This window comes from Schistocerca piceifrons, chromosome 4 (genome assembly GCF_021461385.2).
Source record: "Schistocerca piceifrons isolate TAMUIC-IGC-003096 chromosome 4, iqSchPice1.1, whole genome shotgun sequence".
In the NCBI taxonomy this organism is placed as follows: Eukaryota; Metazoa; Arthropoda; class Insecta; order Orthoptera; family Acrididae; genus Schistocerca; species Schistocerca piceifrons.
Genome location: NC_060141.1, coordinates 15,955,871 through 15,981,868, shown reverse-complemented (window position 1 = coordinate 15,981,868; position 25,998 = coordinate 15,955,871). Strand labels below are relative to the sequence as shown.

The window sequence follows — 25,998 nt, the reverse complement described above, 5'->3', positions numbered from 1 at the left end:
TGATCATGTGATGTACCTGACCCCAGGAATGTGTCAATAAAGTTTCCCCTTCCTGGGACAATGAATTCACGGTGTTCTTATTTCAATTTCCAGGAGTGTATTAAATGCTCTGAGTAGCCGGAAGTCACCCGTTGGGATTTTTTGTGATTTATCAAAGGCGTTTGATTGTGTAAATCATGGAATACTTCTAGATGAGCTCAACTACTGTGGTATGAATGGGACAGTGCTCAAATGTTTTAAATCATACCTAACTGGAAGAGCGCAGAAAGTTGAAATAAACAGTTCACATAATATACAAAAAACTGGCGATTTCTCAAACTAGGGAACAATCAAGAATAGGGTGCTGCAAGGTTCGGTCTTGGGTCCTCTGCTGTTCTTAATATATATTAATGACTTGCCATTCTATATTCACGAAGATGCAAAGCTGGTACTTTTTGCTGACGATACAAGTATAGCTATCACTCCCAACAGACAAGAATTAACTGGTGAAATTGTAAACGATGTTTTTCAGAAAATCATTAAGTGGTTCTCTGCAAATGGGCTCTCATTAAACGTTGACAAAACACAGAAAATACAGTTCCACACAGTAAATGGAATGACCCCATTAATAAATACAGACTTCGATCAAAAATTTGTAGCTAAGGTAGAATATTCAAAATTTCTAGGTGTATGCATTGATGAGGGGTTGAACTGGAAAAAACACGCTGAGGATCTGCTGAAACGTTTGAGTTCAGCTACTTATGCTATTAGGGTCATTGCAAATTTTGGAGATATACATCTGAGTAAATTAGCTTACCACGCCTACTTTCATTCTCTGCTTTCGTATGGCATCATACTCTGGGGTAACTCATCATTGAGTAAAAGAGTGTTCATTGCACAAAAGCGCGTAATCAGAATAACTGCTGGAGCTCATCCAAGATCATCCTGCAGACACTTATTTAAAGAGCTGGGGATCTCCACTGTAGCCTCACAATATATTTATTCACTTATGAAATTTGTTATTAACAATCCGAACGAATTCGAAAGTAATAGCAGTGTACATGGCTACAACCCTAGGAGAAAGGATGATCTTCACTATCCATGGTTAAATCTAACTTTGGCTGAGAAGGGGGTAAATTATGCTGCCCCAAAGTATTTGGTCACTTGCCTAATAGCATCAAAAGTCTGACAGATAGTCATATAGCATTTACAAGGAAATTAAAAGAATTTCTTAATGGCCATTCCTTCTACTCATTAGATGAATTTTTGGGTATAGTAAGTGGGTAATTTCCCAACCCCCACAAAAATTAAAAATATTGAGTGTCACGTAATATTTTGTCTAATGTAATATTTTGTACAGACACCATTTACTAACGTGACACGTTCCACATCATTACGAAGTGTCGTATTCATGATCTATGGAACAAGTACTAATCTAATCTATAGCAATGTGTTTTTCTCGTTGATTTATCTTCAACTCTTGCAACTAGCTTAGCTTAAAGGAGTTCTGTTTTAGCAATTGCCATGGCTCAGATCATATTCTGTCGCGTAAAATAGGGATGACTGATGCGAGAAATGAGCTACAGGACTCGCTTAGATCTTCCTAAGCAATTTTTGACGATCTTCGTTGGAAGTCACAGAGGAGAGGAACAGCGTATGTCGCCTAAACGGTAGAGGAGAAGAGAAGGGAAAGAGGTGTGTGTTTTCGTGTGCATGTGTTGTGGAGGCTCACTCACCAGCAGCAGGCTCTCCCAGGCCATCCAGCGCACGGGCAGCCGCGCCTGGGTGTCGCTGACGTAGTAGTCGCGGTCGTAGCGTGAGCAGTAGGTCGCGTGGTCCGACACCTTCACGCTGAACTGAGGGCCCACCACACAGTTCCTGCAACACCACAACACACACCACTCACTGTGCGCTCTCTGAATCACACACACAACACGTCCAATACCGGCATCCGTTCTCCTCAGTTCCCACTTCTGTTACTTTGCCACGCAGGTAGCAACAAATACACCACTGTCTGTGGAAAGTGAAACGCCAAGACCGAGACATGTGAGCACAATGAAATTTTTTTCCACCCGTTTGGAGCATGACGCTACACAAAATTATTTGCATTAGAGACCTGTGCATGAAGTGTGACTGTGGACTTTCAGCACGGAGTAGCGCCAACACGTGCTATAATCAAAGCTGGTAGACGCCGTGGCACGGAATCAAAGAACGCTTCGGTATTGCTGGGGAATACTCTGCACACGGTTTGTAGGCGCATCAAAAATACTTCAGCTGTGGCTGCACGAGGACTTCAACGAGGAGGTTTCCGACCTACCACATCTAAGACATGTTCGATGAGTGAGATGTCAGTGGAACAGGCAAGCCAGGGAAGCAGTGGTACCCGTTGTTCTTCGAAGAAGGCTTGCACATTCCTCGCCACATATGGCAGAGCGTTGTCCTACTGAAAATGGCATATGGAACGGCCTGCAGTAGGGACAGTGCCTCGGGTTGCAGAACCTCCCTGATGTAGCGCTAGGTGTTCCGATTGTCTCAAGACGTAGGAGGAGAGCTCGCGTTTTGTAGGCAATGGTGCCCGAAACCGTCACACTTGGCTGTTGTCTGCTATGCCGCTCAATAATAGTCTGCCAGATTGCGTTTACCATAGCGCCATCGAACGCATATACGGCCATCGCTGTAGGACAAGTTGAAGCAGCAGTCGCCCGTAAACGCTACATTCTACCACTCAGCACGTCGACTTTCAGGTGTGCCTGCTTTCTCGTGCCTACTGCGGTCTACGGCGTTGGTGGGTTCTGGTCAATGGAAGCCAGCACGGTGGCATGCGTGCCACAAGTCCGCAGAAGACGGCATGGAACCGTCGACACAGACATGTTCACACTCATGCAGTGCTCCAAAGTCGCGCCAACACTGTGGACGAGGCTGCTCTGCCTTTCACAGCCAAGTGGTCACACTGTGTCGTCCAGTATCCCGTTGGCGCTGTGTGCTTCCCTGTTCTCCACCGGCTCCTCACTGTTGGCAGCGTGCCTTGTACGAACCGCAAAGTCCCGAAGACCAATCGTTCTACCTCGTTCGAACTCACATGCCGATATTCCATGCTGTAAAGTCGTTGAAACATAGTGTTCCTTTGGTTACACGTTTCCACTCCGTATGACAGCTTCGCACCAACTGAGCGTTGCGTGACACTGATCTGCCAGGTCACACAAAAGAGGGCGCTGCTGGGCCTACGTGGGCGCCACCCCTCTGCTGTTTACATCACTTTTTACGGGTCCGCTCTTCTACACGTCCTCTCATCGCGGCGTGTTGCAGACCACTGCCTCTGAGTGTTTCACTTCTTACAAATAGTATTGTACATCCGTCTTTTGCATTTGACCAAGACATTCTGTAGTGAAAAGGTCAATACTAAGGTTAAGTTACGACACAATCTACATTTTCGTTTGTTCATAAATATGCAGGTTCCTGTTTTTGTCCCATTACAAATGTTAACTACTTGCGAATATGTTACCAATGGCTGCAGTTTGTGTGAAGTTTTATCGAACACGTAAAAAGTACAGTCTAACGTAATGTAAATATACGTGCTTCTGATGAAGTCTTTCACACTAATCATAAATACATGATTTAACGTAATGCTAATATTAGCTAAATTAGACACCCAGTAATTATTCCACTAATTATTAAATAGTGGTTTAGTATTCTTAATGTCCCTAATATTTCTATTTTCAAACGTAAATGTTACGTGTCTTATTATTGCAAGTAATCTGTTTATGTCCATGGTTCATTTTATTCATCATCATTGCAATGTTATTAATCTTAAGTTAAATTCTGTAGCTGAAAAACTGTAAATTCAACTAAGTTTCTACTATATGTGATTGGAAGAGTGTAAACCCAGGCACCTACACCCGTAAAGTCAACGTTAGTCAACAGCCATTTCCTCAGACACTGTACTATTGCCATTGCTTTTTGGTTAACTTCTTTAACTGTTGTACTTAGAATACTTCAAAATTTTATTAAAAGTCAGATCAAAATTCAAGCTGCGTCTTCACGTTTTTCTTTCAAATGTCACAAGACGCCTTGTACTGCAGGATCCCGGCTATTTACGACTCACAGCAATGTTCAACACGCCCATATTATTCGTGGATAAAGTGTAAGTACTTTTACTAGGAATTGTACATTAATGCTATACAATCGAAATTTCGTGTTAAATGCTTCGTTTTGACCAGTCTACTGAATCGAAGCATCGGCATATGATGTTCCTATTTAAAACTAATAACGTAGCACGACATTATAATGCCTACAAACTAAATATACATTCATTTGCGAAATACGGAGAGTATTTGTTCTTACCCACCTGGTAAACACAATTATGTCAATGTGTATATGTGCTGGATGTTTCTGAAGATGAAGTGAGTACTCTATGACTCAGCTGTAGAGTTAATTTCGACAAACGTGCACTCGAGTCTCAGGGATGGTGTGATGTAGCTGCTTCTATATCCCCAGTTAAAGTACGTGACAGTTACTGGGCTGTACCACTGTCGCCAGTAATACAGCAACAGGAGCTGTGCTGGCACTCTTGGCCCCTACTATGTTAGCACTTCTGCTATGCAAAGAGCTTTGCCTGACAGTTCTCAAGTAGGAAATTTTTCAGACTGCGAATATTTCACGTATTACGTGAAAAATGTACCTTTGGTACTAATTTAAATTAAGGACTGAATTTCGACGTGCTTAGAGACCCCAAAATTTAGTAATTTTTACAGGACTTTTTTCAGAGATAGAGAATCTGAACTTCATACGTGATGTGAGATGAACATTGACAACGTGCTAAAATGCTGTCTTCCAAATCTCATACATAGCAAACGTCATATGATAGCCAACTCATTCGAAAAAGTAACGTAACTAGGGCTCTTATTAAAATTAAGTATACATATTTTTGACGTTCTTAAAGACACTAAACATATCAATAACACATGCTACTTTAGGATTTTGTAACTGATTTTCGCAGAAATTTTTTGTCGCCATCGAAGGCAAGGTCTGTGTCTGATGCCTGCAGATTGTAGTTGTTGGGATAACGTCACAACTTTGGATGCCCATTAATGTAAAACAGATGTAGGTGACTCTCAAAGTCGTATTGTGAGGGTGTGAAAGTATTACATATAATACTGAATATCCGGATATCCCAAAATAGCACATGTGGAGGTACTGTAATGCAAACTCTCGATCTGCTAGAGACAAGTGCCCTACTAAGTCTTCAGTGGGCATGGTACTGGATTCGTAAGTACTTACTCCTGTTTTTCGAACAACTTCTGTGGGTCTTCTACAGTTTGAAACACACGAATTCTACCCAACGTGCAGTTGTATGGAATGAAGATGAATTAGATTAATATTATAATTTTACAGAAACTGCTGGTGCCTGTCACATAAAAGGAAATGATCGTGCGAATTGTTGCTGCAGAATACTTATAAGGTAGCTGTAAGAGTCTAGAGATCCCTCGAAGGAATTTTAAGCAGTTCACGAGAAATCGAGATGCATTATTGAGCTATCTGTCAGACAAGAAGGAACAGTTAGTACATTGTGGAGACTTCAATGCAGATTTCTTAAGAGATAGAGACAGTAAAAACGAACATGAATTATTATTAGAATGAGTCAGCCTAATATCAGTAGTCAATTTTCCAACTCGTTTGTAGTAAGATAGTAGGAGCAGTTCTCAACAGTTCTCAGGCTGAAACAATTAATGAGTACCCATCTGTCGATAGACCAGCTGATAATGATGCATAATTAATGGGAATAAACAATATAGTATCTTAGTGCCCTGAGGTAGGTTCATACAAAGCAATGAGCCCTGTTAATGAGAACAAGATACAATGTTTTAAGAGTAAATTAAAAAAGTGCTATAGGGTGAGATACATACAGAAATTTATTCTATAGGAAATTCATATCAATATTTGAAAGTAGCTTTCTAAAAATGTTGTCCAGAAAATCCATTAAAAAAATCAAGTAAGCTATCTATAACAAAATGTTTTAATATCTCATGTAAGAGGTAGAGTAAAATTTATGTGAAGGACAGAATAAATGAAAATCTTACACTAAATCTTACGCTAAAAAACTGCAATATTCTAAGGCAAGTCATTAAAATGTCGAGAAGTATACATGTCTTTACATGAATTAATAATGCAGATAATAATATTCACAGCAGACAGGGCACCCAGCCTCTATACCAGGTACCATAACAATTAAACTAAATGACAATGTTGTGACTGATAATTCATCTGCTGTGAGTACTTCTAAGAATCATTTCCTAAATATAGCAGTAGGATTAAATCTCTTAGTTAAAAGAGTAACAGAATATGTTAACATGTCATTCCAAAAAACGTTTTAGCTACTAGAAGTAGCACCAACACCCTTTACTTAAATTAATGTAATTATAAATCATACAGTCTTGATCGAATTTCAGCCAGAATTCTGAAAAGTTGTTCTATCTTCGTAAGTAAATTCATATGTTAAACATGTGCTGTACTACTGACAAGGGAATCTTTATAGACAGATTAAAACATTCAACTGTTAAATCTCCTTGTAATAAAACTGAAAAGAGACACTCATAATTGTCGACTGTTCCTTATTGACATCTGTTTCCAAAACATTCGGAAAAGTAATGTACTCAAAAGTAGTCTCACATTTAAGCAGAAAAAATTTACTTAGCGTATCATAGTTTGGATTTCAGAAGAGTGTCTCAACTGAGAATGCTATTTATACACTCACTAATCAAATACCACAAGGCCAGAATAATAAATTATCGCCAGTTGGTAGTTTTTCCGATCTTTTCAAGTTGTTAGATTGCATTAATCATCCTACACTCCTAGAAAATGGCTCTGAGCACTATGGGACTTAACATCTGTGGTCATCAGTCCCCTAGAACTTAGAACTACTTAAACCTAACTAACCTAAGGACATCACACACATCCATGCCCGAGGCAGGATTCGAACCTGCGACCGTAGCAGTCGCGCGGCTCCGGACTGAGCGCCTAGAACCGCGAGACCACCGCGGCCGGCTACACTCCTAGAAAAACTTAAGTTTTATTGAAGTGATGACTTTCCAAACAACTGGTTTGAGTCATACATAACAAACAAAACCCAAAGAGTTGTGTTGAATAGTAAAATAGAAAGGCAGAAAATGTTAGTGACTGGGGAGAAATCGCATAGGGAATCCCACAGGGTTATATTTTTGATCCAATCTTATTCCTTCTTATATACGAATGGTCTCCCACTTAACACTGAATAAGCACAGTATGTACATTTTGCAGATTACACTAGTTTTATAATGAAGCCCATCAGACAGAAAGTAACAGAAGAAATTATTAATTATGTTTCTCAACGAATTATCAAGTGGTTCTCTGAAAACTAGTTCTCCCTATATTTTGAAAAAGGAAACTGTATTCAGTTTTGTACAAGAAACAACATCAACAACTGATGTTGCATATGAGAAGTAGTCAGTAAATAGGTTAGAACGCTCCAAATTTTGAGGTATACATATTGATAAAAACCTGAACTGGAAGAAGCATATTTCTGAGCTTCTCAACCAATTAACTGCAGCTTCTTTTGCTCTTTTTGTAAGAGTTGGTTGCTGAAATGTATGATGAGATAAAAGAAATTATTCAGATTGTGAAGGGAGATGAAAATTTAATAGTCATGGGTAAACTGAACTCGAAAGTAGGAAAAGAAAGAGAAGGAAACATAGTAGGTGAATATGGAATTGGGTTAAGGAATGAAAGAGGAAGCCGCCTGGTAGAATTTGCGCAGAGCATAACTTAATCATAGCTAACACTTGGTTCAAGAATCATAAACGAAGGTTGTATACATGGAAGAAGCCTGGAGATACAGGGAGCCCTCAGACAGATTACATAAAAGTAAGACAGAGATTCAGGAACCAAGTTTTAAATTGTAAGGCATTTCCAGGGGCAGACGTGGACTCTGACAACAATCTGTTGGTTATGAACTGTAGATTAAAACTGAAAAAACTACAAAAAAGGTGGGAATTTGAGGAGATGGGTCTTGGACAAATTGAAAGAATCAGAGGTTGTACACAGTATGATGTATCATGCAGCGTAACTTGCTGTGACAGTGCAAGAGAGAGACAAAGATATTGTTTATTACTCTGCGGCGGACAGCGCTCACATAATTATTCTTAGGATATAGTTTTTGTTTGTTCTGGTTAAGAGTAATTTTTAGTAGAGCAGAGCCATTCTTGTGATGTAAAAAATCGACGCCATTGCGAGTTTTTGATTCACATTGTAAAATATAAGTGCATATGGAAGGAAATCAGTTAATAGAACAATAAAATATTGTTCATTTCAAGAAGGTACGTCTTATTATACACCCAGCGATGTACTGCTATTGTGATTTACTAATAAACACCAGTTGAGAACAGTTCCGACGGGAGCGTTCAGTTCTAGTGAAATAGTTCGGTGTTTTCTTCGGAAAAGAAGTCACTTCATGGATCATTCAAATCCACAATAGTAACTGGACATTTCTCAGAACTGAAAGCAATCTGATTGCTATGCAACAGAGCCCCGAAGAATAGTTCTCCGCACTTTGGTTACCACTTTCAGCTCAACACGGTATCTGCAGCATCTGGAGCAGATTTCTACAACAGCGGAAGCGTGTAATCGCCATCAGTTTCACACACCGCCCTGTGTACGCTGTATGTATTTACCCACAACAGTGAACATACAGTTACTCACACAAATAGAAAGACAATACTAGGTGGTGTGGGGAAACATTTCACTATAATGGCCCTGTAGAGCTAAACAGTAATTAGCCTAGTAATAAAAGGAGTCGTTATAAATGTCTACCGTTAGACAGGACACGATCCTGATACAACACTTATAGTGAACCTGCAATACAAATATGTTAGTAATTTAGTAAGTAATGTTTCATTGTGTGTATATATGCCTAGTCTTATAGAGTAACTACATTATGGTCCTTTTGTATGTTTCATGCTAACGCCAACGTGCGGGAGTATCTTGTGAAGAGAACGAGTGCGCCTTCCCAGCAGCCGAGCAGAAACTTCAAAAAGGCCAGAACATTTAAATTACTAGCTTTCTTGAGCATTTATGCATTGTAGTGACCCCTCATGTAGAAATTTTCTAAGTATAAATAGAGTTGCTATATTACTTTTACTAGAATTCCAGTATTTCAGTAGATATAGTAAGACAATATTTTATGTGTTATCTATGCACTGTTTTTGTGTCACATTGTAAAGTGTACATTAACAGCATTAGGACATCAACGTTTTTGCGTGTGTAAAAGTTTAATAGTCACTTTTGTAGGACTTATTTAGAGCAGAAACTGTCAATTGCTCATTTACATGGTGATAACGAGATCTATGTTCAAAGCCAATAAGCAAGCACGCATCACAATGCCACAAAATGAATTAAATGGTGTGAATGCATCGTCAACTAGTGCCACAGAATTTAATACCGCCGTAGTTAGCGATATGTCGATTACGGCTGAGCAACCAGCAATAATTAATGCGCTCACGCCGTCGACACAAACGGTTGCTAGTTCCGACATTCATATGTCGAAAGAAGTCCAGAGAAATATGCAGCAACCAACAAACAACATGAATTTCATCTCTGACACAGACGCGTGCGAAAACGAAATGACTGTACCGAAAATTGTGTCGGTACAATCCTCATTAAGCCCAGTGCAATCGCCAATTGCTGAGAATACCGATTTGTTATCCCAGCTGATGTCAAGTTTGACTGTCATAACACAAGGGATTAAGGCATTGGAAACATCGCAATCTAATCTTGCAACGGCACAATCCACGTTTGCAAACGACATGAATCGTAGTTTCCAGGCATTGGAGAGTGCGCAATTTAATTTGGCTCAGGAGCAATCTAATAAACTAAAAGAAATAAATGATAAGATTACTGAAAAATTCCAGAGTTTGGAAACAAAGCAGAGTCACTTGATTACCAGTCAGGCACAACTCATAGTTACACAAGAACAACAGTATCAGGAATTAACAAACAAATACAAAGACATCTTATGTCGTCAAGATACACTAAATCATCAAGTGCAGGAAGTTATTCATGTACAGAACACTATTGCACAAGACGTGAATACAATTAAGCACGATAACGAGCAAGCTGTCATTGAGCTTACTCGGAGGATAGACACTCTCAGTCTCGAAGGCGAGAAACACATAGAGAAACTTTTCAATGAACATAAGATCGCATTTTCTAAGGACATTAAAGATTGGGCGAAAGAGCAAACCGAGACAGTGCGAAATTATGTTGACAAAACCTTGAAAGAAACGGTTTCTAACGTGCAAGTTAACAACGAAGCTGCACAAGAACAACTTAAAGCAGAAGTTAAAGAGATTAAGGAGAATATAGGAGATGAATTTCCTGCTTGGAAAGCAAAGATAGAAAATACATTAAAAGCATGCCAGCAAAATCCCGACCAGTGTAATCATGACCAACAATGTGAACAAACATATAAACGGAAACGGAGGAAGAATAATAAGAAGAGGAAAGGATACTATCAAGAAGGGAATTATCAGCAAAAACGCCGATATCAGCAACCAACCCATGAATATCACAACCAACCACAAACTTCATTAAAATCAGCTACTGCTGCATCCATACCCAAGAAGCTGGTCAAAGATTATATAGTCAAAGTAGGCAAACCAGAGGCTATTCTTTCTGACAATGGGTCAATGTTCACTGGATTTCGTTGGAGGCAAACATTAGCCAGTTGTGGTATAAAACAAATTCTAACATCAGTGTACCACCCTTCAGCGAATCCCGTGGAACGAATTTTTCGTGAATTAAACCGGTTCATGAGAACATATTGCCACAACCAGCAACCCAAATGGATCGATTATCTTCACGATTTTCAGGAAATTGTAAACAATATGCCACATACTACGACAGAATACACCCCATACGAACTGATGTTTGGAAAACAGGAACAGAATGACTGGATTCGACCAATTCCTAAAGTAGTTATTAACAAAATAGACCTACAAAATAAAGTACGACAATCCTTACTCAATATAATGGACAAGGCAAGAAAAAGGAAAATATATTTTGACAATCGACTTGGAAAAATAAAAACAAATAAAGTGAAAGACCAAGTTTTAGTAAAAACTCATCCTAAGGCTTCACTTATACAGAGGAAGAACACAAAATGGCAATTATTGTATCAAGGACCATTTGTGATTACCAAAATACCCCATCCAGGAACTTATGTTTTGAAGGATGTGAAGAATGGAAGGGTGAAAGGAATGTATCCTCATCACTTGTTAAAGCAATTTCATGATGACTGAAGATTCTGAATATTGAGAATACTATTCTTATCAAATAATATTGATTAGAGAATTTTCATTAAACCTATGAATCATACTTAGGATAGTTTCTTTCTTTTTGCAATTTAGTAGTTAGTTTTCCTTTTCAGGCATACTGTACGAGAGATATGCAGACATTATGTATAGGTTTTCCACTGTAAGGATAAGTTTTCTTTTCAGTATGCAGAGAATTTAGCTATAGTATGAATGATTTCTTTTAAAAAATTTTTATTTAGTAGATAGTAATTTCAATCAGGTTTCACAATGCATAATGACCATGGGTTAGTGACTCAAATGAATCTGGTCTATGGCAAGATATTTTTTCTTATAGCAATTTAACAATCTCAATGTATGTTTGTATTTGCTTTTTTACTCGCTGAGCTGAAGTCATGCTGTTCGGAAGGGGTAAACCATTCTCAGTTTTAAAAGGACGCCTATTACTTTGTTTCAATCTTTTGTGATGAACATTGTCTTTAGAATTGTACTATTGTTGTAACATACCTGTGTATGTAAATTATGTTATATCAATTGTTGCTCGCGAAGTTACCAACTGAGCGAATGCCTTTCAGTTATAAGCCCATCAACAAGTGTTAAAGTCCATCTGAAAGATGACGAGCATAAGTTGACACGGCAGCACCAGTTGGATTTGTGTATAGTGCATTCTAGGGTTGTTGATAGAAATGAAGAACACCTTACGACTTCCGAATATTTCGAATTCAGGACAGAGAATTAGAAAGAACTTTAGATTAAATTCTATTTCAGCTCAGCATAGATCAAACACCTTTTCCACGGAACTTACACTGACTCTTATTTTCATGTTAACCATATGCGGAAAATCATAATACCCACGAGGAGACGGTGAAATGGGAATAGAATTCAATCAATTACCCGGAGATGACTGATAGAAGGGAATCGTAGATGGACGTGAACTAACGCGTCGACGGTTCACCTCAAGACACAGAAGATTAACAGTGTTGTGTTTCTTTTGTGAACAGTGTTTAAATTCATTCAACAAAAAAAATCCATATTGTAAATATTTTTTTTATTTTCCATTGTAATTCAATTAATTATCCTTGCAAATGAGAAATACGAGGATGGTAAATCTACCCCGAGGTTTTCCTTGGTTTTTCTTTGTGGGGCTTGGCCGAATGGCTAGATTATCCGTTTGAGACATCCCAAGGCGAGTGACAGAAGCTTTGAGTGATGATGAAAAAGGTTTCTGATCACATCTCATGCCATCCTCGACAAATGAATAAAAGCAAGCATGTAAGCTATGCATATATGCTGCATCAGGAATTCAGCACAGCCTTTGTCAGCAGTATATGCACCCAAATCTATAATTTAAATTTAGATAGTCATTCACTAATACAAAAATATCATAAGAAAGACAGTGGACATTAATACTCTAGTGGACTTTAATACAGCGTCATAAACAATCACCGATATAGTGTTGTGTGAACGCTCGTGTTTGTTTTTGCCCAAAAACGTTCGTCCACAAGAGGGGCATATATGATGTATCATGCAGCGTAACTTGCTGTGACAGTGCGAGAGAGAGACAAAGATATTGTTTATTACTCTGTGGCGGACAGCGCTCACATAATTATTCTTAGGATATAGTTTTTGTTTGTTCTGGTTAAGAGTAATTTTTAGTAGAGTAGAGAGCCATGCTTGTGATGTAAAAAATCGACGCCATTGCGAGTTTTTGATTCACATTGTAAAATATAAGTGCATGTGGAAGGAAATCAGTTAATAGAACAATAAAATATTGTTCATTTCAAGAAGCTCAACACGGTATCTGCAGCATCTGGAGCAGATTTCTACAACAGCGGAAGCGTGTAATCGCCATCAGTTTCACACACCGCCCTGTGTACGCTGTATGTATTTACCCACAACAGTGAACATACAGTTACTCACACAAATAGAAAGACAATACTAGGTGGTGTGGGGAAACATTTCACTATAATGGCCCTGTAGAGCTAAACAGTAATTAGCCTAGTAATAAAAGGAGTCGTTATAACAGCTTCAGGGAGAGCATTAGGGAACGATTGTCAAGAGTGAGGGAAAGAAATACAGTAGAAGAAGAATGGATAGCTTTGAGAGATGAAATAGTGAAGTAGGCAGAGGATCAAGTAGGTAAAAAGACGAGGGCTAATATAAATCCTTGCATAACACAAGAGATATTGAATTTAATTGCTGAAAGGAGAAAATATAAAAATGGCTTAAATGAAGCAGGCAGAAAGGAGTACAAACGTCTCAAAAATGAGATCGACAGGAAATGCAAAATAGCTGAGCAGGGATGGCTAGAGGACAAATGTAAGGATGTAGAGGCGCATATCACTAGGGTTAAGATAGATACTGCCTACAGGAAAAGTAAAGAGAGAAGAGAACCACTTGCATGAATATCAAGAGCTCAGATGGAAACCTAGTTCTAAGCAAAGAAGGGAAAGCAGAAAGGTGGACGGAGCATATAGAGGGTCTATACAAGGGCGATGTTCTTGAGGACAATATTATAGAAATGGAAGAGAATGTAGATGAAGATGAAATAGGAGATATGATACTGCGTGAAGAGTTTGACAGAGCACTGAAAGACCTAAGTCGAAACAAGGCCCCGGGAGTAGACAACATTCCATTACAACTACAGACAGCCTTCGGAGAGCCAGGCCTAACGAAACTCTACCATCTAGTGAGCAAAATGTATGAGACAGGTGAAATACCCTCAGACTTCAAGAAGAATATAATAATTCCAATCCCAAAGAAAGCCACGGATGCAAAATACTAACGCGAATTCTTTACAAACGAATGGAAAAACTGGTAGAAGCCGACCTCAGGGAAGATCAGTTTGGATTCCATAGAAATATTGGAACATGTGAGGCAATACTGACCCTAAGACTTATCTTAGAAAATAGATTAAGGAAAGGCAAACCTACGTTTCTAGCATTTGTAGACTTAGAGAAAGCTTTTGACAATGTTGACTGGAATACTCTCTTTCAAATACTGAAGGTGGCAGGGGTAAAATACAGGGAGCGAAAGGCTATTTACAATTTGTACAGAAACCAGATGGCCGGTATAAGAGTCGAGGGGCACAAAGGGAAGCAGTGGTTGGGAAGGGAGTGAGACATGGTTGTAGCCTCTTCCCGATGTCATTCAATAAGTATATTGAGCTAGCAGTGAAGGAAACAAAAGAAAAATTCGGAGTAGGAATTAAAATTCATGGAGAGGAAATAAAAACTTTGAGGTTCGCCGATGACATTGGAATTCTGTCAGAGACAGCAAAGGACCTGGAAGGGCAGCTGAACGGAATGGTCAGTATCTTGAAAGGAGGATATAAGATGAACATCAACAAAAGAAAAACGAGGATAACGGAATGTGGTCGAATTAAATCGGGTAATTCTGCGGGAATTAGATTAGGAAATGAGACACTGAAGTAGTAAATGAGTTTTGCTATTTGGGGAGCAAAATAACTGATGATGGTCGAAGTAGAGAGGATATAAAATGTAGACTGGCAATGGCAAGGAAAGCGTTTCTGAAGAAGATAAATTTGTTAACATCAAGTATAGATTTAAGTGTCATGAAGTCGCTTCTGAAAGTATTTGTATGGAGTGTAGCCATGTATGGAAGTGAAACGTGGACGATAAATAGTTTAGACAAGAAGAGAATAGAAGCTTTCGAAATGTGGTGCTACAGACGAATGCTGAAGATTAGATGGGTAGATCACATTACTAATGAGGAAGTATTGAACAGAATTGGAGAGAAGAGAAATTTGTGGCACAAGTTGAACAGAAGAAGGGATAGGTTGGTAGGACATATTCTGAGGCCTCAAGGGATCACCAATTAAGTATTGGAGGGCAGCGTGGAGTGTAAAAATCGTAAAAGGAGACCAAGAGATGAATACACTAAAAATATTCAGACGTATGTAGGCTGCAGTAGGTACTGGGAGATGAAGAAGCTTCACAGGATAGAGTAGCATGGAGAGCTGCATCAAACCAGTCTCTGGTCTGAAGACCACACACACACACACACACACACACACACACACACATACACACACACACACACACACACACACACACACAGTGTTGCCAACACACGAGTCAGCATCCTGACATATTTTGCATTATCTTATGTATTTTGCATTATTTTGTATTTTGCATTATTTTGCATTATCTTATGTAATACTTTTATGGTGTAGGTCACCACTTACAAACAAGATACTGATTGCACAAAAGCAAGCATTAAGAATAACATGTGGTGCTCATCTGTGGTCTTCATATAGATATGTGTTCAAGGAGTTCAGCATATAATACATACAGTCACTAATGAAGTTCAGCATAAATGATTCATCAAAATTGTAGAGCAATAGTTACAGTACAAGAGGAAAGAATTATCTTTAGCACCCACTATTAAACCGACCAGTGCCTCAAAAAGAAATTCAATGCACAACAAGAAAAAGATTTGATCGTTTGCTGTGGAACATAAAATGTATGACTGCAAGCAAAGAGGGTTTTAAATTTAACCTAAAATTATTTCTCCTGGACAACTCCTTCTGTATTGTGGGCCAATTTCTGTTTAAAGGTAGTAGCCCGTGAAAGAAAAAAGAAAAATAATTTTTATTATGTTTAACTGCTTAACACAACTAATAACTAATGTGTTCATTAATGTTAACACAAATCATGTATATGTAACCTGTATACTCACTCTTTTCACATCTTTCGATAAATGGGTCGTTCAAATGATGTGTATAACATGTAACTAACAAACTAATTGATAATGGTGATGTTGGTTTGTGGGGCACTCAACATCGTGGTCATCAGCACCCGTACAAGTACCAGTGTTTCCATTTCCAATCTTGCTGCTAGACGAATGACGACGAGATGAGGATGAGATGATGAGGACGACACAAACACTCAGTCCCCAGGCATAATTAATCCCCGACCTGGCCAGAAATCGAACCTGTGACCCCGTGATCCAGAGGCAGAAACGCTTGCCTCTAGGCCACGAGCTGCAGACTAACTAATTGATGCATAATCTTCATATGTTGAAGGCAGCAGTACAAACCCTACAGCTGCTATCTAGAGTACTTTCAGGCCATGCAGATACCTATGTAGACTATTGCTCAATACCTTCGGAGATGTAGTAGAGGACTTCTGAAATGTATTGGCTGAACAGGAGCCATTGGAGTTACTACTCTTAACACACAGCGCCGTGAGTGACTCAAATAAGACATCATTATAGCTGGCTGGCGAGTTAGCTACCTGCTTCTCCAGGGCCGTAATACCGTTAATTGGAGATCAGTACAACAATTAATGGGGAACCTCCCCGCAGGAGTGGGCAAATCTAGGAATATTATATAGGAAATATACCTTGGCACCGGAAGTGCAACAACACTCACGAACTGTGGGCTCAACCAGTGTCAGTGAATATCACAACCAAAGACAATCCTTCATTTACAAGCGCTTACGGCTTACGTACAAGACTGCATGAAGTGCTTCAGTGGTCAATATACAGGGCTCGTATTCGAAAGGGGGTGAGATCCAAATCTGCACCCGGCCGTATTGATTAAGATTTCTTGTGATTCCCCAAAACACACGAGCTGAATACATGAGCGTTTCCACGACGTTCCTGTATTCCATTCTAGGTTTTCTCGACGTTGCTGTAACGATTCCATTTCGCTTTTATTCAGATTCCAGAAAATTTTTTGGAGATAGCATTTGAAACGGACGTGACATATAGATTGCTGTCTGGAAGCATCTAATCTGATATAATACACTCCTGGAAATGGAAAAAAGAACACATTGCCACCGGTGTGTCAGACCCACCATACTTGCTCCGGACACTGCGAGAGGGCTGTACAAGCAATGATCACACGCACGGCACAGCGGACACACCAGGAACCGCGGTGTTGGCCGTCGAATGGCGCTAGCTGCGCAGCATTTGTGCACCGCCGCCGTCAGTGTCAGCCAGTTTGCCGTGGCATACGGAGCTCCATCGCAGTCTTTAACACTGGTAGCATGCCGCGACAGCGTGGACGTGAACCGTATGTGCAGTTGACGGACTTTGAGCGAGGGCGTATAGTGGGCATGCGGGAGGCCGGGTGGACGTACCGCCGAATTGCTCAACACGTGGGGCGTGAGGTCTCCACAGTACATCGATGTTGTCGCCAGTGGTCGGCGGAAGGTGCACGTGCCCGTCGACCTGGGACCGGACCGCAGCGACGCACGGATGCACGCCAAGACCGTAGGATCCTACGCAGTGCCGTAGGGGACCGCACCGCCACTTCCCAGCAAATTAGGGAAACTGTTGCTCCTGGGGTATCGGCGAGGACCATTCGCAACCGTCTCCATGAAGCTGGGCTACGGTCCCGCACACCGTTAGGCCGTCTTCCGCTCACGCCCCAACATCGTGCAGCCCGCTTCCAGTGGTGTCGCGACAGGCGTGAATGGAGGGACGAATGGAGACGTGTCGTCTTCAGCGATGAGAGTCGCTTCTGCCTTGGTGCCAATGATGGTCGTATGCGTGTTTGGCGCCGTGCAGGTGAGCGTCACAATCAGGACTGCATACGACCGAGGCACACAGGGCCAACACCCGGCATCATGGTGTGGGGAGTGATCTCCTACACTGGCCGTACACTGGGGATCGTCGAGGGGACACTGAATAGTGCACGGTACATCCAAACTGTCATCGAACCCATCGTTCTACCATTCCTAGACCGGCAAGGGAACTTGCTGTTCCAACAGGACAATGCACGTCCGCATGTATCCCGTGCCACCCAACGTGCTCTAGAAGGTGCAAGTCAACTACCCTGGCCAGCAAGATCTCCGGATCTGTCCCCCATTGAGCATGTTTGGGACTGGATGAAGCGTCGTCTCACGCGGTCTGCACGTCCAGCACGAACGCTGGTCCAACTGAGGCGCCAGGTGGAAATGGCATGCCACAGGACTACATCCAGCATCTCTACGATCGTCTCCATGGGAGAATAGCAGCCTGCATTGCTGCGAAAGGTGGATATACACTGTACTAGTGCCGACATTGTGCATGCTCTGTTGCCTGTGTCTATGTGCCTGTGGTTCTGTCAGTGTGATCATGTGATGTATCTGACCCCAGGAATGTGTCAATAAAGTTTCCCCTTCCTGGGACAATGAATTCACGGTGTTCTTATTTCAATTTCCGGGAGTGTAGATATGTTTAATGATGGACATGTTGCGAATTTTTTTTGAGAAGCAGGAGAAAAATAATTTTATTTCATACTTACGGTCAGGATCCAACAAACTAAACAGGAGGAAACGTTCTTACTCGATATACACCCAAATCCACTGAAAACGAGGTAAGTACCAGTTCGAATGTTTCATCTTGAAGTGTAACGGTGGTACAATACAGTTTTACAGTGAAACATATGCTACTTTCGTGTACTACCTGTGTTATACAGTATGTTAGTTGAATAACGGAGTACCTACCTTGCTGCTAAGTCGCGGTGTATCAGTTCCATAGATTCGAGGTATTTCATTCCCGATGCAATCTGCGACGCCATATATATGAGACATCCGTAACTGAAATGGAAATAATATACATAAACTGAAGGAATAACTAATTCACTACCAAAAATTTTGAAATGTTTTCTACTCACCAACTTACTAAGAACACAAATTACTACTTACTGAGAGGAACAAGTATTACGTATGTGTATTGTTAAGTAGAGAAGTATGCTGATTTCGTTAGTCTACTATAGAAAGATAGAAAACATTCAGAAAGACGAACAAAAACAGTCATTTGGAGATATTACGGATCTGCTCCCGTGACACGGTAACACTTTAACACCTGTAGCAGAATTGTGTATTATTTTTCTCACCGATATTTGTTTCAAACCGAAGAGAGGTGCGTACTGACATACTACTCGTAGACTCATTTCAGTTTCTGCGTTAATACCTCATAGTATGAATATATACAATTATCCACTGTGATTTTGGCTTCGTAGGGAGTAATATTATTGTGTCACATATAATTCCCTGTCATTACTTAAACTCGAACAGATATAAACGGTTGTCTTTAATGTCCGCTCGTTCTAATGGGCGTTAAACTCTAATCTTCTTTGCTTCCTTTTCTTTTCATGGCATTTTAAAGACTTAAATTTGTCAGAAAGACGCTATGTACACGATAAAGTTTATGTCTTCAGCCAACATAAAGAAAGCAACCCGTCTTTCGTCAGGTTGCAGAGAATTGTTACGGAATGACCCGCACCAGCCAGAAATTATTTAACTTCAAAACTCACCGTGACACTCGTTCCTAAACTTGGATGCAGCGATATTTTCATTCCTTTCTGAGTATAAAACAATCAACACGTGATCATAAAAGACAGATCTCTGCTAAAGAACCTGAAATGAATCATTTCTAATTCTTACAAGGTATTGGGTAACAAGCACATGTATCGAACTTAAACGCATAATTTTTGAGTTTGCATTGTACTGCATTGAGTACACTCAATAAAGTCCAATATCTGACAAAATATTAGTCACCCTATCTAAAAGTTCGCTAGGCCATTTCAAGCACTGTACGTGGTGTGGAACTGTTACCAAGCCTTCACGTGACACTCCATTGTTGACATAAGACATGGCAGCGAAATGACGTACGTGCGCTGTTCGCTTGTACGGAGCAAGTCCTGCAAGATGGCTCAACTCGACAGAGTGATAGAAGGGAGATACCGTGTTTGGACGTAAAGACGACCACACAGTGAAATAAATTGCTCAATACGTTCGTGTATCAACGCAGACTATCCATCATATTTACAAGGAATGGTGTACTACTCGCAGCGTTGTGCCATGGCGTCAGTACAGTGGTGGTAAAAAATATTATAACCGAGAGGGACAGCAGGCGGGTGTCCCGCCTTATAAAAAACAATCGATATCAAATCTCACCAGTTTCTGAGCGGTCACTGCGGAGGGAACTGCATGCTATGTATATATGGAGTCGGGTATCTCGTTAAATGCAACGGCCTTGTCGCAATGGATACACCGGTTCCCGTCAGATCACCGAAGTTAAGCGCTGTCGGGCGTGGCCGGCACTTGGATGGGTGACCATCCGGGCCGGCATGCGCTGTTGCCATTTTTCGTGGTGCCCTCAGCGTCGTGATGCCAACTGAGGAGCTACTCGACCGAATAGTAGCGGCTCCGGTCAAAGAAAATCACCATAACGACTGGGAGAGCGGTGTGCTGACCACACGCCCCTCCTATCCGCATCCTCACCTGAGGATGACACGGCGGTCGGATGGTCCCGATGGGCCACTTGTGGCCTGAAGATGGAGTGCTATCTCGTTAAATGGTATTGCTTGCAGCGGCAAGTGAAGCTAGATGCATGAAGGGATCAAACAACACACGATCTGGAAAACAGCTGCACATGTGTTTGTGTGCCGCAAATTGCCTCTTTTGAAGTGATGAAAGACTTTGAGTGCACCGACAGCCTAGCGAGGCGTTCACACCACAGTGTGTGGAGGGTGCAGTTTAGTTCAAGCTGGAGGCTCACGTGGGTAGTTTTATGGGCGTTTTTCGTATTCTGGTCTACATGGATATGAAGCCGGAAGTTTATTTCAGTGTTTTCGATGAGCAGGTGACGAGATGTTTCTGTTTCTTCTTCACGAGTGAGATACGGACACTGCTTTCTCTCACGTTGAGAGCAGCCGTGTTCTCAGGGCATCATGCTCACATCCCCAGTGTGACGAACACTCAGGCAGGCTATCAATTCTCTAACAGCATGCGAAATCAACCGACCTGAAATGAACAGGCAATGTCTACCAGTATTTAAAAACCTAGGGGATTATAGCTATCACGATTCCCGCGGCTTGGTACATCTGCAGGTCACGTAATGGCACCAGGTGACTACGATTGTGACGCTACAACGCAGTCCTCGCTTACTTAACACATGAAACTGTTTGTATACGATGTATTGTCTAGTGTAAATATGTATTGTAAATACTATGTTTAAATTATGTAATATTTAACACTGGCATGTCAGGGCATATTTAGTCAACACTGAAGTCAGAGAGATTGTTTTATCGCGCCTCTGGGCGCGGGAGCGCGCCAGCGGGTAGTAGTAGCAGTGACGCCGTGCTAGGAGTAAGACGTACAGTCGAGTGCTGCTAGTCCTAGCTGTGTTACATCTAACGGCTAGTGTGTGGATCTAAGTACGACGGGAGAGTAACGGTCGGCATATCTGGAAGCATGGCCGTGCTAGTTATTATGGATTAATGGGCATAGTGCTGACGAAACGAGGACTTAAATGTGAAGCACACTGTGGGCCCAAGTCGCAAAAGTAAAAGCCCGCTGCCACATTGTGTCGCTGCCGTGGACTTCCGTCGATCCACCGACAACGAGGGAAGTAATATCGACGTAATTTTCGTAGGATAAAATTGTAGAAGGCTTGCCAGTGACTGTGCTTTTCTCTGAAGTTGAACAATTAATAACAAGCACTTTATAATCGAATTGTTGCACCCGACAATAACACCAAGTAGGTTCCTTCCGATCCTTACCTTATTGAACCGAGTGTGTCTCGCTATTATCAAGAGAAAATATGTTAATTATCAAATTATTTGCATGGACGGTGAAGAGTAAATTTTAGACTGTTGCGAACGATTGGTTATCGTAGTTGTTGCACTTAATAAGCTTGCGCCAACCGTAGTAACTTAATAATAGACTGAAGTAATAAATTTGATTATTAAGATTTATTTCAATACATATTCAGCTGAAGTTAATTCACGGATATTTCATGAAACTATAAAGCTTATTCCACCTGACAATCCCCCAATTAATGAATTATTATCATTCAAAACATAGTTAATCAATTCTTGGCAATATATTTCATTATTAGTAGATTAAACTGTGCAAAGTACCTAATTTTAAAGACAGAATGAGAGTCCATTATTCAAAATCTCGATAGATAATTATCTGTGTTGTCAGCATTGCACTTAGCTGACAAATTACGAGCATAAGTGTAGTCAGATTGTTATGACATTGTTTTATATGACTACTGAGCCCGTCACAGCACTTACGTAAAAGTTCCCGTTGCACCTGCTGCGCTACAAACAGGTAAACTTTATTTCTGACACAATTATTCACGTACTTAACAGTACTGTCGCCTATCAGTTGAGCTGGCGACCGATTTTTTAATTGCTTTTACTAGTTAATCATTTCTTTCGGCAAAATTCCCACTGGCAAAATTTATTTCCAAATTACTTCCATTATTTCATTTACCGATCGTTATTGAATGAAATTACTCATTGAATAACGATCAAGTTACAACGTCTCCTGTTTCCCGCATAATAATCATTATTTACTTCGGATTCGGATGCCTTATCCCGACGCGGGTCAAAATTCATAATTCACGGTCATCGTCAACTTGTAATTTCGCAAATCCCGGGAAGCAGGGGAGGGGGGGGGGGTGTTATACGATGTACTGGAAGAATGCTGTGGGTCCTTCCAGGCGGAATTGGGGCAGTTTCAAGGCTACAGTGGATGTCACATGGTGTCTGCTGTGGGTGATAATTCTTTGTTTTGTGCACTTAATTGATGAAAAATCGTAAGGGGTCCCATCTCGACGACTTCTGGTGTGCAACCCTCGGTAGCTTTGAGGCAGGGCGCTTATTTTTCTCGTACCTAGGTCTCCCTGTACCCATTACATAGTCGGCAGTGGGATAGGAAAGGAGCAACGCCAGCCCCTGGCAGACACAGTGGCTGCTGCCTACCTCAGCTCGCGGCCCTCCGGCCTGGAGAGGAAGGCGGGCAGCGCGCCCATCTCCCCGTACTCGTGCAGCGAGCAGAGCGGCTCCTCGGCAGAGCAGACGGCCAGCGCGCGGGCCACGTTGTCGTCCCGCAGGCTCGCCAGCCAGCCCACCTCGTGCAGGAACTCCTGTCTGCCGGAACACACACACACAAAACATACAACGTCAGTACAGCTGCCCTTCCGAAGTGATCCTGAGTGCCTGCCAGCAATCCTGACAAAGCTGAACTCTCTCCCAAACATCCCATAAAAATACCATCATGTAATTTTCGTATATTTTGTTATATACAGAATGTGCAAAAGAAAGGGGCGTGTAGAGGACAATCAAACAAGCACATAAATGGATGCAAGTGCATGCCTATGTGAGCCGTGGTAAAAATTGCTGTTTCGAAGAGCGCGCCGCAGCGTGTAGTGTGAAGCAGTCGCCTTCCGTTTCTGGCGGTGGTGCCGCTGTGGCAGTCGCAGCTTTCGTGTCTCCCTCTGGTGGGAAAGGGGAAAGGTTGCCTGTTCACCTGCATTTAAGGGGCGCTATGAGCTCGCCAGTCCTGACCCCCCCCCCCCCACCAAATTCTATAAGTCCCTCCAGATCCTTGAGCATCATGCACTCCGCCTCACCTTCCATATACGCCTCCCGTCCCCCACGTGGATCCTCTATGACCTCATTCCTTTCCCCCATCTGCTCCTATTCCTCGAACATATCCGCATCCTCTACACCTCCCGCCGCCTTGATCCCCCTCACCCCCTGGTTGCTCCTCTCCTCTCCCATCCCCGCCCCCTGCCACGTCTTCACTGTTGTGTCCCCCCTACCCTCCATCTCTACACCCTTCATCTCCTTTCCCAAGGTGGCTTCCATCAACTCCCCCTCCCAGATGCTGCCCTCTCTCCCTCCATTTACCCCTCCTATCCTTGCTCCCCCTCCTTTCCTCTGTCCTTTTCCCAGGCTCCCTCTTCCGCCCCTTCCATCCTCTTTTTTACCCACCTCCCCTCTCTCTGTCCCCTTCTCTCCCCCGAGTCCTTTTGCATTTCCCTCCTCTGCCTTTTCCCATTCCCTCTCACGTCTGCCCTGCCCCTCTCCCCCCCTTATGAGTCCTCTCCCTCCTTTGGTTCCCCACCCCCTTTTTCGTTTTTTCCTCTCCTCCCTCCTTGTTTTCCCCTCCTCCAGGTCCCCCCCCCCCCCATCTGCCCTTGGCTAGGGAGTGTCATCTTCGTGCCGACATTTTCGTGCAGTGTTTTACAGTGAGTGTTTTACAGCGAGTGTTCCGTTGTTCCGTGTTGTGTGTCTTTTGGGAAGTGTCGCTGGGTCAGATTTTTTTCTTTTTATCTCTTGCGAACAGAAACCACACTGTCGCCATGTTTTTTAATTGTGTGTCTACTATGTTACTTGTCTGATTCCTGTGTATTTTATTAACATTGCCAACCCCTTTGCTTTCTGTTTTAACTTGCCACAATTTTCCGCCATTTTACACTTGAAGTCACCGTTTTATCGCCTGTTTTTCTTGTTTCTTTTCTTCTTCCGTTTTTAAAAAAAGTCTGTAGGCTGTAGAGCAGCGTACTAAGCTGCTGCCAGCCCGCCCCCTTCGGGGGGAATTGAAATTCAATAAAGGAAAAAAAACTCGGCAGTCGCTCAGTCTGTCAGTGTTGGCGAGTCTGGTCAGCCGGGTCAGTGCGGGGCAGTCAGTGTCTGTCATCTGGAGTGCTAGTAGGTGTCAGGCCGCCAGTCTGCTCGAGTTTGTTCAGGCAATAGTCATTGGCGGTTGGATCGATCGGTTGATCGGTCGCGCACTGGGACACAAGATGGCTGGTCCGTCTTGAGCGTTGGCACATGTGAGGTCGCCACGTGAGTCCAGTGGGCCGCGGCGTATAGCGAGGGGTAGTGTCTTCGCGGCCGACACGAGAGCAACAGGAGTCAACCCACGACATCGGTCTGCCCGGTGCGAGCTGCGACGCCGTGAGACGGGAGATCGGCGCGCCTTCCTGCGTCCGTTGAAGCGGCTGGCAGCGGACGGTTCAGGAGAGTGTTCTGGGAGTGCTGCGCCAGGTCTTCGACAGACATCGCAGTTTATTAAAAGTTAAGTGATTCGTGATATGTTGTTTCATTTACTTGTTGGAATCTACTACTTTCCTTGGTCAGTCTCTCGTCACTAGCTTGCTCGTCTCTCTCTCGTCCACTTTTGTAGGCAGTTAGTGTCCGTCTGTCTGTCTGTCTGTTGGTCTGTCGTACGTTAATGGCTGCCTCTGTCATGTTTGTCGGATTCGGTGCTATAGAATTTATTGCTTGAAGTGTAACGGCCGGATTCCTGAAATGTGTTTTTTTCTTGCCTATCATCTTGAGGGGCGGTATACGTGTAATGTAGAGCATGTTTTGTATATTTTAGGTAAGACTGCATTTCATGGGTTTTTATTTAAATGGTAATTTTAGTATATAAGTTGCCGCCCATCCATCGTAAGAGTTTTCTTTAAAAGTTGCACCTTCTGTGCCAAGTTAATTTTTTTTAATGTTAGTGTTTTGTACGATTTCCATCCGTCCTATGGGTTGCATAGTTTATATGCTTCTGTGAGTTGTTAAAATTTTTAGTTTAAAGTAACCTGGTGTGATGCAGATTTGCACCAGTGTAGTCTTTCAGAGGTTGTTGTGAGCGGTCGTGACTACGGCCGTGTCAAAGTCAGTGGCAAAGTTCTCAGCCCGAAAGCTGGTACTGTCAATATTTGTTCTTTCTGCCTCTGAACAAAACTGTAGCTTGATACTTTGAGGGTGCTTTCTGATTGTAATTTTAAATGTTAAAAAAAAGGCTTTTAGGAATAAAATTCCCATTTGTTGAAAGAAATTTAATTTGTTTCCATCAGTTACCCATTGGCAACTACTTCCAAGCTCACATAGTGTTATTAAATGTGTTAATGTCCTTGATAAATCGAT

General features: G+C 41.9%; 1 protein-coding gene across 1 annotated transcript in view; it reads right to left on the bottom strand.

The window, feature by feature from the left end:
- The window catches only part of LOC124795540 (discoidin domain-containing receptor 2-like), a 590,808-nt gene that overhangs the window by 12,650 nt on the left and 552,160 nt on the right, over positions 1-25,998 (bottom strand). Inside the window, exons 13-15 of the mRNA XM_047259613.1 lie at positions 23,050-23,217; positions 18,776-18,913; positions 1,716-1,857 (exon numbers count right to left, since the gene is read on the bottom strand). Coding sequence (XP_047115569.1) covers positions 1,716-1,857; positions 18,776-18,913; positions 23,050-23,217 — 448 coding nt within the window. The remainder of the gene's footprint in view (positions 1-1,715; positions 1,858-18,775; positions 18,914-23,049; positions 23,218-25,998) is intronic.